Below are 13,721 nucleotides of genomic sequence, written 5' to 3'. Positions count from 1 at the left end.
TTTTACCTCATATTCAGATTCCAGTGTCACAGTGTTCTGTTTTAATTTTTCTTTAAAAGCTGGATCAACCTGCAAGACAAACAAAATACAGCAAAAATGTTTGCATTGAAGAATTTTTTTAAAAAGAAACTTAACCTCAAATAAACTAAATATTGGTGCACACAAAGCCTCCTCTCCTCTAAATGAGTTTATGTGCTATTTGTTCAGATACCAGGATGAGGAACACAACAAATGGGCTGAAGAGAGACAGGTCAACAGCCAAACTTTTCAAATCAAAAAGGAAGCACATTTATAACTACCCCTGCACTAGCATTACCCTAGACACTTAAATCCATAACTGTTTAGTTTGAAACTGTCAAACTAAACAAAGCCTTAAAGGAATGAAACAAGAAAGACCAAGAAAGCGAAAATTGTGATCATATTATGTATTTTACTCCTGAATGTTGTGTTGAATGGATATACAATACATTCTGACTTTCAAAGTCTAAGGAAAAGTCAAACTTCCAATTTTCTGGGCAACATACAGCTCTCTTCAGATTCTGCCCCAACACAAGTGCCTGATCGTCAGAGGTACTTAAAACACACAGCTACTATCTGTATTGATGGGAATTGCTCTGAGGAATTTCCTTAGGCCATAGTGTTCCCCATGATTACAGACACTGCCTGCTAGCTAGTATGCAGCCTGTGAGACCTCAGCTCCTAAGGATGCTCAGACAGGCAAGTCTAACGCCATCTGTGCATGGCCAGAGGTTTGATTTCCCTATCTGATCAGAGATCTGGCTATAGAAATACATGCATTTGCAACCTCCAGACTCATCACACTTGGGAACTAAGCCAAAACATCTAAAATGATTAAAGTTTGTACAGGATACAGCTCCCACCTTCTTTGTAATATTAAAAAAACTTGTAAAACAAGGTACTGTCTCTGTGCTGACCCTCTACATCAAATAAAAAATAAAATGCTACATCTCTGCCTTGGCATTCAAGGCCTCCACAGAACTGCCCCTCATTAAAGATGGATTGCCTCTCTCCTCCTGTGACCACAACCTCCAACAACAGCCATGCTTCATTAGAACAATGAACCCATCCATCACAAATGCAAAAATGTGAACTCTTTGGGCAGCCAGACAGGCTTTGGAGCTTGCTTTCACAGAGATAAGAGTGATCATGGACCTCACTGTATTCAGAACTAAATGCAAACACTATTTGTTATGCTTGGTGTTCTCCCAAGACACATATGGACAAGGGGAAATAAATGCTCCAGCAAGTAAAGAAGCAAGAGAGTTTTATTTCCTCCTATGTTTTCCCTTCATTTAATAGTAAGGCACCCGTGATAACATGGTTGGAGCAGCATTTTTACTTGATTAACCACCGCCACAATTTAATTTACAAAGACAGCTCAATATTCCCATTATCGAGTTTTATTTTAGCAATTTTTAGTGTGTTTTTTTAATGTGTGGTGGTTGCATGGCCACATTTGTGTAAGATAAAGGGAAACAAGCAGTGAAGTTACTGCTGTTTCTCCTCCCTTCCAGGCCCTTCCATCCTCAGACTTCCTCAGGTATTCATTCTCCTCTACCTGCACAAAGGGAGAAGACTAGCTAAAACTGAGACACAGCATCCCAATACTCATAACTGTTTGATGTTGTAGCTTTAATATTGACAAAAACGCAGAAATTAAAGAGGCTAGTTGAATTTCTTCAGAAAAAAAATTATCCTGTAAATGAGAAATGAAGAGAAACTCCTTCTTTAAAAGCAGGAATTTTATTCAGTAAATTAACTTACCAAAAAAGAATAGTTAAACCCTGTTTTGAGGGCAAACTATACACACACCTTGGGAAGCTCCTAATATTTAACATACAGGCACATGAAAGACTTAAGCCCACTCTGCAAAACATGTTATTTCGCTCAAAGTTCCACCAAAAAAAAAAGGGAGCAAGTATGTATTTCCTCATATCTTTACCTTTTTTGTTCCCTACATACTTACCCACATACAATAATTTAAACCTACTTGACTGCACACAGAAATTGAGTCATCTGCACGTTCTAAAGCCTTGATTGCAAACCCCTGCTTTTCAGTTGCCAAATGAAAACAGACAGGTTTCAAATTGTTTTCAGAACTAATATGGCAGTCGAGAAAAAGTACATTATAAAGTTCTGTTTCCAGTTTTTGTACCATGCTGCACTATCCTTGCAACGTCACAAGAACAAAAAAAGGAAAACAGAATGGTGCTATTTTCATTCTAAAAAGGCAGATAAACATCAATATGAGCCACGATCACAGATCATAACCAGGGAACACTTAAAATGTGGGCAGAGCCAGGAAAGAGGCCCTGCCAAAGTGGTAGCTCCTTTATATTACACATCTGCCACAAGATCCAAATACAAACACATACATTTTGCTTCCATGATGACTGCTATGCCAACACACATACTGCCAAATGAGCTGAAAGTATTCAGCTATGTACTGGCAAATGAATCATGAGCTAAATTATGAATACAAATCCCTATTAGTAAATATGATGGGGGAAGCAGACAAAGCCCAAATGCCGTTACAGCCTGGCAGTGTCCTGTGCACCATTATTTAGGAGGCAGGAAGAAACAGAAGACAGTATCCTTTTACACTGGAGGACGACTCCTTGTCAGGCAAAATCTCAGATTTAACATCCATTTAAATTCAAGCTTTGTCTCTAAATATGGAATTCAGAGATGTGTGGACTTCTAATTACAGCATAACTTCACATTAAATTCTTACTGAAAAACTATTTAAATACTTGATGTGAGTATTCAGACAGCTTTCATGAGAAGCTGTCTGCAAGGCTTCAAAACCAATACTATAAATATAATTTTTCCAGGCTTTACTATTTTTTATTCTGGGGCATTGGGGTTTTTTTTCCTATGTAGCACTTGCAGCAAAAATGAATGAAACATTCTCAGAGTATTTTGCACTATACAGGCTTATTTCATATTACATCAATTCAAAGTGCAAGGGCAGGTATATAGACAAATGTCAAAAAAGGTTTAAGAACAAAGTTTTCAAATTAAAATTTTGTCCCATTTCACACTCCACTGTTCCTTCAGATTTACCCTTACTAAACTTCAAAAGGTTCCCAAAGATAAAGACTTAAAAAATATTCTTAGGTGGCTAAAAGTAATAGGGGTTAAGCACAAAATTATTCTCAGAAATCTTCACAGGAAGTTATTTGGGGCTGTAAGTACCTAAAATCCTTTTAAAATCTGGGTGCCACTTCTCATTTTAAGGCCGACATTTCAGATTTTCAATTAGAACCTGGGCAGAATTTCTGCATGGAAAAAAAGATGCACCTCAGGGTACAGACAAGGGGCATCACTGCAGAGCAAAGCAAGAATACCTGGTGCTTGCAGCCCCTACCAAACCAGGGACTCCTGCAGTGCACTATGATAAACTGTTGGCCTCTCTACACTCTTTTCAGTAAAGGGAAATTTTTGTTTGTGACACAAATATTTCTGGTACAGTTATAAACCTAAATGTGCTGCTACTGAAAAAATTCTCTAGCTAACAATTTTGCACTGATCCTCTGTGACCACAGTTCATTTTGGTTCAGAAGCAAATAATACAGAGAGGGAATGGCTGTGAAATTCGCTTATGTCACTAACTTTACCTCCAGGATATGGAAAGAATAGCTCTTCCACAAAGGAACCCAAAGAACACCATCACTATCCCCTTTTGACGTTCAGAGAGATGCAGCACCTCTCCCATGAGGACAGGCTGAGAGAGTTGGGGTTGTTCAGCCTGGAGAAGACTCCAGGGAGACCTTATAGCAGCCTAGTACTTAAAGGGGGCTACAGGAAAGCTGGGGAGGGACTCTTGATCAGGGGGTAGAGGGATAGGACGAGGGGTAAAGGTTTTAAACTGAAAGAGGGTAGATTGGGATTAGATATAATAAATTCTTTACTGTGAGGGTGGTGAGGCACTGAACAGGTTGCCCAGAGAGGTGGTAGATGCCCCATCCCTGGAAGTGTTCAAGGTCAGGCTGGATGGGGCTCTGAGCAACCTGGGCTAGTGGAAGGTGTCCCTGCCCATGGCAAGGGGATTGGAACTGGATGATCTTTAAGGTCCCTTCCAACCCAAACCATTCTATGATTCTATGACATGTAGGAATACAAAGCAGATTAGCAGTGTCCCCCCTGTTCAGCATTCTGAGAGGAGGAGCAAGTTGATTCACGTTCTATTTTTCAGGGTAGCATCCCAGTCATCCACAATACATGTATACCTGGATCTGTAATTTAAATAGTCCACTTTCACAAGCAGTCTCTCTCTCAGCTATAACCATTATTATTTGTTTGTCCACTTGCTATTTCTGGCCATAGGTTTTAGCGCAAACCAAGTCTCGAATATATTACATCTTCTAAAATTAAGGGTTCAATTACTACACAAGGAAACTGTCAGGAGACAACCACGTCATGAGAAGAGGACTGTGCTTTTAACAGTCTCCTCTCACATAAGTCAGTGCAGTAAGTTGTATACTTGCATCCAGAGACTGGAATGTACTGACCAAATATTTGTATACCAACATCTTACAAAACCTTCCCTCTAGCAAGCGTTTCCAGAAGGCAGTAGATGATGTTTCTACCCTAAAATCATTTAGTTATTTTTACTAAAACACAAGTATCCTTTCCTACCCTATCCTCCATAAAATAATATCCCACTGAGAAAGATTTCAGCTTTTACTTTGGAAATGGGGAACGGCAATAGCTTGAACGTAATGAATATGAATTAAGCTTTTTTTTTTTTTTTTCATCTGCTCACACCAGTATAAATAGATGGGACACAATTCTTCTGCAGTATCCACAATGCAGAGAGTCCACAAAATGACTGTTTATATGAAATTCTTCATTTTGTTCTCCCCACCCATTTTTTAAACTTGAGAGTAAACCAGAACCACCGGTTTTGGCTCTCCCAGTAAAGTATCTTCTTTGAAAACATTTATCATATGCCTAACTCCTCTAAATGGAAAATCAGCAATCTTGCATGGATCAGTCAACTTTAATCTTCCTTGAGAAGAAAAGACTCCAACAAATTGTTACAAAAGTCTGTGTCATAAATATTCCAAATTGTGGTTTATGAGCAGAGTGAGAAGTTGCAGACAAGAGAGGATAAATCCCAGGACTCAGGAAGTGCACTGTAAACTACAACCAAGCTGACTGCCATTCTACTTAAGGAATTAAAGGAACAAAGCTTGTAAAGGCTGTAAAGTACAACAAAGGTTGTTCTTATGCCAAACTCTTTGGCATACAGTCTTTGGTAACAGACAAGGGCAAGCCAAGACATACCATTTTGTGCAATTTCATTCACAACATTCTTTATCTACATTATTTATAATATTTAATACATGAAAAACACTTTGGTAAAGCTACTGCATACACTTGGATAGGAATACTTCTGAACACTGGGGAGACAGCTGAGACTAGATGCAAAACCTGGCATTGTGTCCTTTGACTCTTTCCTAAAATCTGCATAGTACAGAGACAGTTAAACAGAAAAGCATTTCTTCCAGCTTCTGACAGAAATCAATGCAGACACTTCCAAAGCAGCAATATAAAATGTTATTACAGCAGTAGTTCCCAGAGTTACAGTACATGGTGCACCAGTGATCTCTCAAAATCCAAATCTTTGGCTTGCTTCCAGATGCATCAAGAAAAGACCCACAATCCCAAACTCTGGACCATACATTTTCACATGATAATGCCATGGAAAATGCAAATAAGCTAAAGGCTAATATGATGACCAAATCATCCCATACTTCAGCAAGCACTTAAGCATATCCAGATTTCTCATATGTAAAGTCATCAAAACTAACAAGAATTCTATAGCTTTCAGTTCCGAGAAGAAAGTACTCAAGCATTTAATCAATGATTTGTATGCTTTTGCATCCAGCTTGATTTGCAGGTGCACATTTATTTATTTGATTTATTAAATATAAATTAGTGCCTTAAACCTTGGCTCCAAGAATGCTGGCATAAATTTCATTTCACAGTAAAATTCAGTCTAAAAACCGTTAATTCCAGTATAAAATAAAATATTCCAACAGGAAAAAAACCCACAAGTCTGGAACTAACAGTAAGACCCTTGGTGGTTTTTTGAAAGGTCCCTGCAAAGAAAAGCAAATTTTGCTCCATGCATAAAGATGAACCAGTTCTAAGTATAGACCCAACCATACCTCTCACCTTGAAGTCAGAATGGCAGAGCTCTCCAATACAGGATCTCAAAGCTGGCATTCCTGGGCTTTGCTACATCTTGGTTTCCCTGAAACCCAGTAGTAGAAAGGGAGGAACTAGCTAAATATTCTGTGCAGTTTTTCCCAAATGTCCTTTTAACTTTCTTCCAGACAAGAAACAAAAGCGAAAGACCTCCCAGGTGAAATGGATAGAACATGCTGAAGATCCATGGTGTAAACTATGCAAGAAAGACATGAGTGGTTCAGCCTAATTTACTATCAAGAGGATTTAATGCATTTATTTTTCAAAGAAAGGGGTGAAAAGTAAGGCAATAGCATGTTCTTTCCTGTGGGCCAAAATGTAGACCCCTGGTCACAAAAAAGATTCTTACCCTGAAAAAACAGTTGCAGAATTTGCGGAGTCAGCCATCACAAAACATTGACAGAGAAAACAGCAAGTCTCGCCTATTTTAAGAATATTAAAAGACAATTTCTCAAAGTGCTTTGTAAAGTCTCTTCAGTATGCTTTACCTGTCCTGCTACAGCCACTTAAACATTGTGAAGTACAGGACATAAACTAAACACCCTTAAGGTATCAGTTCAGAGAAAGGAAATGTTACATAAAGCAGTACTTTAAAAATTCCTTCTTCTCAACGTGGGGGGTATAATTTTTGAAAAATTAATGAAATCTACTAAAAGATTTTAAGTTTTTAAATATCAGTTTCATCATACCTTAACTTACAAGTAAGCTCTTTGCAATGTTTTAACAAACCTCTCAAAATTTCTTATAATGCATCTGCTGTTAATATATATATTTGACATTTACATTTTCAAGTGCGTTTTCAGCATATTTCAGTTACCCCATCACCATGTTATTTAGTTACTATTAGTACAGCACTAACCAATATATGCAAAAGGAAAGTCCAGTTCCAATATGAAAAATGTTGAACTCCAGCATTCATAATCATGTGACCTTTACTGGCAAAAGCAAAAGCTTTTACTGTGAAGAAAAGTTGCACAAACACAAAAAGAACTTTAATAAGAGTTCCTGAATATTTACTAAATAATGATTTGCTGTATCCAAATTATAGGGTTAATTGATTCCATCTGCACCAACTTTCTGAGACTAATGGACATGCTACTGAAAGCACACCTAAGGTACATGGAAGGACTCACACAGAGTATGAGAGTTTGTGATGCCAGTATTTAGGCAAAAAAACCCTTTTTGCCTCTAAATGGAAAATACTTAATAGCTAGAAATAATAAATACAAAATACAACTTTTGGATGCAACTCCTGCAGGGTCAACATTTTTCATCATATTTTTAAAAGATTGCTTTTTAATGGCTATGTACCTACTACGCAAAGTTAAAGATGAAAAATCAGTGCAAATATAGTTTAAGCTTTTCTTTATTGCTCCCTTAGTCATATCCTAACTCTGGACAGGATCAACATCTTTGTGGTAACTCTGAAAAACAGAAAGGTCACTTAAGTTTCTGTTAAAAGCAAGTAACTTCAAGAGAGAAATTCTGAATTGGCAGTTGAAGCCAGCATGCAAGCAGGCTGTGTTCCTCTTGTCTTAATCTTTTCACTGCTGTAATAGCAGACAGACTAGTATTGGAGAGGGTGTCCTCTTCAGTTCTGTACTTCACCAGAAATGCCTGTATTCAGGTGTTCACTGACTCTTCAGTTAGGCTTGTCCTGCTAAACTAGTCCAGGTAGCAGCTTACCCTAACAATGTAGCAAAACCAAAAGGACCATACAATATCTAAACCACTACCTTTCGCTTGGTGTATCAGTTCAGAAACACAAAGGAAGTTATTTAAAGGGAAAAGTCCAACTATCTCATAGGAGACCAAATCTTAAAGCTTCAATAAAAGCACTGAAGCTTCAATAAAACAACAAAAAACGCCCAAAAAACCCCAACTCATGGAGGAACAGAGATAGTCTGATTCTTCAAAGGCCATATAAACACTTAATACAGTTAAAAGAATGCACAAGCACACAAAGATTAGGAATATTTTCCTTAACCAAACTTAAAAATATATAAAGATATATGCATTTTTTCCTTTTTAAATGTGTAAGCTAATGCCTAAGCACTGTCTTGAGCCATGTGAAAATATACTTGCTACCCTCATGAAACAAGTTCAGTTTTCACAAACCAACAGCAAGAAAGTATGTTAAAATTTTTTGCTGACTCAAATCAACAATATATAACAAAATAAAAAAGTCTGGGTTTTGAACCCTAATAATTGGTTTTAATTATGTTTTTAAATGTAATTTTGATTTATAATACAAATCTCAAAACTTTCTGTAAGTACTGAAACACTTTTTTACTTTTTTTATGTCTATTTTTTACAGAAACAATTTCCAGACTTCAGTGTGAACTTATAAAAATTGCTTTCGTTGTTCTGAAACTGCATTTCTACAAATTATATACTGAGAAACCCCCCAAGTACCAAATTCTAATAACTGCCATCCTAAATATGCATGCGTTAAAGGAATTAACACTTCTCATCCTACAGTTCACATAGCATTTAAGTAAAAATACTTTCCACACTGACATCTAGTGAAGTTTTACAGTAAAGTCTATTCACATACTTTGTACTTACAGAAAGCGTTTCATCTCCCAAATTACCTATATTTTAGATTACTAGAATTTGCAACACATTTGTACATCCCGCACTATCTTCTTTTGAAAGACAGTTTGTCACTTTTAACAAATAACACGTCTACCTGCCAAAGGCTCAGACATTCTGATGGGTACATTAGAGAAAGTTATAATGGTAAGAACTGGTGTAATTAAATCTAAAACGTGAGTAGCAAAGTTACTGTTTCCTATTATTCCAGATGTACTTATAAGGGCTAAACATCCAACATTAACAAAACAACTCTACTAAATTCAGTGGGTATTATGAATGCAGAAGGTTTAATTCATACATTTTAGATATTAGTAAGACAAGTCATCCTCTTCTCTATGCGGTATCCAGAAAGCTTGTATTCCTACATTCTCTCTGTAATCAATGAAGACAGAAAGGTTCCTCTAGGAATACATAATTTAGTGTCCTGCCCAGAGCTTACTCTTGGTAGGCTTTATGAACAGCACACGTCGTCTTCGAGGGTACAGAAGTGGAGGGACTTTAAGGGAGAGTTCATTAATTTCTTGACCCCATAGCTGCCCGTCTACTCGCACAGGGACAACATACAATCTCAGATACCTTCTACCCTCCTTGAGCTGCGCTCCAGGGAGGCAAGACATGATGTTGTACCAGCTACAACATTAATTTCAGCACTCATTGAGGTTTTAAAGGCAAAAGTCTCATTTTTATGCCTCATCAAAAAAAAAAAGCAGTTAAGCACTGCCTGACACAACATACAGGAGGTTCAGTGCCGACTTTGGGGAAAATGTATCACCTATTGAATCACAAGCAAACCTATAAATGCTTTCTGCAGTGACAAATATTTGAAGAGAGACAGATTATGCATATTCCCCTCTCATTAGTGGTTGTACTCCAGACATGAGTTTGGGCTCTGCTTTTTCAGACTGCCGCATAGCTGTAGTTTGCAACAGAGCTAATTGACTTGAGTTTTTCTAGTCTCAAAACACAAAGGAGAAGAAAGGGAAGGTCCATTTAGAAAGAGATAACACTTAAAACGGGAACATTCCTGGGCAAAGGGTTTTCAACAATTTATTGGAAAAAACTGTAGTGATCTACAAGTCCAGAAGTGCAGAAAATCCTGATCTAGGGACTGGGACCCCAGTAGATCTGTTTGAGCTTCAATCTGCTGACACCATGGCTATTGGCTTCACAAGATGAGTCTGGAAAGCTAGATGTTTTCTGGTGCTTGAGGGAGGTGAGGGGAAAAACAGCTGGATATTAAATCATGTTTTGGCTAAAAGCTGCCTGAAGCTAAATTACACACTTGTAATCACTTCAATTGCAAGGCAAAAATACTAGTAATTAATTGTGGCAATGTGACAGGATTTAAAGCAACCAAACAGAATTCTTGGTAGTATATGAAATGTAAAAATCTGAAAGCTATCAACATTTTACATACTGAAATTAGTTCCACTTGCAATGGCATCAGAATGAGTTTCTCTAGTTAATAACCTTCTCTTCATCTGAATCTAATCTTGACAACAGAAACACTATCAAGAATTATGAAATGGAAAAATGGCTTCTGTTTAAAACAAGGAACTCTTAATACTTGCACTCTATTTTTTATTTCATCACAGAGAAGCTCAATAATCTGAGGTAAAGCTGCCAGATGTCCATGTTTCTCCAGATACAGCCCTTTTTTTCCACACGGAAATTCTGTCCTGGCAAAAAAAGGACAAATTTGGCCATTTGCCAGGAAATTCCAGATGCTGGGCAGCATAGTCAGGTAGTAGCTCTAATGTGGCTTGGAAATCCTGGACAATGTATATCCACTGGGACTTTTGTGCATCTAAACAGTTACCTTGTATGCAGAACACACCTAGCATGCTCCCTTTACTGAGTACTCCCAAGTAAGACATGCCAGATAGGACCCAAATTCAGACCTGAATTTCCCGAACATAAATATGAGAGCCCTCACATGAGGCACCCACTCTAAGTCAATTTTCTAAGTGCATCCACAACTTGCATATGCATATGCAAGCTGGAACAATGCATAGGGTCACCAAGGTATTTACTAGTTCAAGATAGGTAAATAGCAACGGGCACATATGTGTTAGTACACACATCTGAAGATTCAGAACTAGATTTACAGTGACCTAGCACCTGGTTGTGTAGCAAAATCCACAGCCTGAATTAAGACTTCTGGAATCCTACAAAAAAAAAAAAGCAAGAGAAGATTTAGATGCTTAGAAAGGGGATACCCATTGGGCAGCAATTAGAGCAGCAGTTAACTACAGACAAAACAAGAGGAAAGGCTGAAGTTTGTAAGTACTAGACAACTTGTGCTGAGATTCAAGAAGATACCTCCTTCCAGATAGGATTCATAGCCTTTAGCCATCTCAGAGTGAGGTGGACCAGGTTTTGTTTGTTTGTTGTAAATTAAAAAAACAAATCCCTCATTTCCGAGAAAGAACAGTGCCCTGACAAAAGGGAGCTCAGCTCATTTGATATAAATACAGAAATGCTAAATGGCATGGGAATTAAAAAACAGATTTCCCCTACCTCACATATATAATCTAACTACTAGGTCACAATCGTATCTTCTCCCTCATTCTTCCAATTTCTTAACTGTTCCATACAGAGATGAGTTTTAAAAAGTAAAGCTGATACTGCCTGCAGCTCCAGGCAATCCACAAATTTACAGTTATTGCATGTTTCCCAGAGAAAGGAGATGTGCCTTGAAAGTCTCATCCATATCCTGGGTACCTGCCCTCTGGCTGAACCAGCAGGTCATAGGAAGCAGGATCCCTGCTTCTACAGCCATTTTGTGTGAAGCCTCACAAGTTGTACTCATCAGCTCACTTAGTGCTCACATCTCAGCTAACACAGACTGAGGAACATCTATTTAATGGAGCCTAAAAGGTTTTCTATGTATTTAATAGTTGCCAAGCTATGCAGCACCATGAAAACTATGGTACTAGAGAGCTTAACCAAAAGTAGAATTTTAGGTACATAACAGATCTTCAGTCCAAAAGCAATACATATCCAGGTAGCCACAGAATGGAAGTTTTAAGAATCAAAACTTTAGATCTAGACAGATATTAAGCCCCTGAAACTTTAAGTCAATTTTTCCAGTCTTTATAAAAGGCGCAAGACCTCTGCCTCTCAGAGACATGCAATTTTTGACTCAATGATGTTTATTAATGTATCCTTACACAGAGGATATAGCATGACATCCTAGCATGGACTGCAAAAAAACCCTGTGATTTCTACAGTAGTAGTAACCACTGCATACATGGAAACTGATAAGGGCTTTTCTTCATTAAAAAACTTATTAAAAAAGCTTGACAAAGATTCAGTGAAACACTTTACCATGGAAATCCTGAATACTATTATTTAGGGTCTCTGGCCAAACTCAGTATCATTAACAATACATTTTCATATTCATTGCCAAAAAATTATGCTGGCACAATATTACAAGATTGAAACTAAAGATTCTTTTAAAAAACAGATATTCCAAAGTTAAAAATTAGTAAAGCTTTAATCCTTCACCAGTGAACACACGTATCACCAAAATAATCTCTGTATTACTATTATTAACGTCATCACATCCAGATTTAATGTGACTGTCCCAACTTTTAATAACCATATAGTGATTTTGAGAGCCCATACGTGTTTCAGGTTATTAATACAAGTGTTCTGGTACTGACAGGTCTTCTGGTTTCATCAGAACAGACTAGATGGCCTTGGTCTCATTTTTTTCAACTTGCCACAAGATGGTATGAAATGGCAGGTATGGGCAATACCTTATCTCCAGGTTGTCTTACAGTGCTTTAAGCTGTTTGTGGTGACAATAAGCAGTGGGTCTAGGTAGATCAAATCACTGGAAACTATTCAAAAGCATACACACAGTGTCAGCCTCAGAATGGGGCAACAAAAATCCTACTGAATCCCAGACTGACTACACATTTGCCTTTTACAAAAAAATGGTGGTTAATATGCTAAACCAAAAAATCTGAAACATAAAAACATGAAAAATCTGAAAAATGAAAACATACACCTCTGTCTGGTATCACAGCAAATTCAGTAAGCAGATGTTTAGAGACAAAGTGGGGAAGTCATCTGAGCTCAAGCAAAATGGATTAGTTTTTGCTGAAATCAATGCAAAAACATGAACTCAATGCTAGCAGCTGAACCTCAAAATCTTCAAGAATAGCATGGATAAAGAGCTCATTTCCATACAGTCCCTCTGGACTGAACTGAAACAAGAAAGAAAACTGACATCTGAACATCTGGTACCACCACAATGCAGAGTATGAAAAGCTCTGCTACCCTTTCATTTCTGTGCCATATTGCAGGACTGAAATTACTATCTTGGATGATTCTGAACCATGGTCAAAAGATGCAACAAGTTCCAAATTCCCCCTGCCAACAGAAACAAAGACACTATAAGGGCACCTGCTTAGCCATCAATCAGGAGCCAGGCTGCCTCACTTAACATCCAATTCCAAAGCCCTTCACTAAGCAGGCCATGCTTGAAAGCAAAGTCTGCTTTAATTTAGTAAAATGCACTTCATCACATAAATGACTGACAAAGATCTTTTTTTTTCTCCTATAAGCAATCATAAATGTATGCCTCTCACATTCTCTAAAGCACCCAACAACATTTCAATGTATTATCTTCTTAATCTTTGGAGGACTTAGGGCCAAGCTCATTAGTGAATTTAGTTTTTGAAAATCAACTAAATCTACTTACACAAGGAAATTAGCCAAAGTTTGTCTCTATTAGACTTGAGGCCAGGCCAACCTGACCTGCTTAAAGAAAAAAGAAGAAAACAATAACTACCAACATCAATCCCTTGCCACACTGTGGTTGTATAATTAGCTTACTGAAACCAATTAAACACATGAAGATGCATTTATAA

General features: G+C 37.6%; 1 protein-coding gene across 4 annotated transcripts in view; it reads right to left on the bottom strand.

Annotated features, from left to right (window-relative positions):
• The window catches only part of COX16 (cytochrome c oxidase assembly factor COX16), a 47,846-nt gene that overhangs the window by 14,643 nt on the left and 19,482 nt on the right, over positions 1–13,721 (bottom strand). For all 4 annotated transcript variants that reach the window (XM_074824328.1, XM_074824329.1, XM_074824331.1 and 1 more), the window contains one exon: positions 7–69. In XM_074824328.1, coding sequence (XP_074680429.1) covers positions 7–69 — 63 coding nt within the window. The remainder of the gene's footprint in view (positions 1–6; positions 70–13,721) is intronic.

The sequence above is a fragment of the Strix aluco genome, chromosome 4 (genome assembly GCF_031877795.1).
Source record: "Strix aluco isolate bStrAlu1 chromosome 4, bStrAlu1.hap1, whole genome shotgun sequence".
Lineage (NCBI taxonomy): Eukaryota > Metazoa > Chordata > Aves > Strigiformes > Strigidae > Strix > Strix aluco.
The sequence above is the reverse complement of the archived record's forward strand: the minus strand, read 5'-3'. Positions and strand labels throughout refer to the sequence as shown.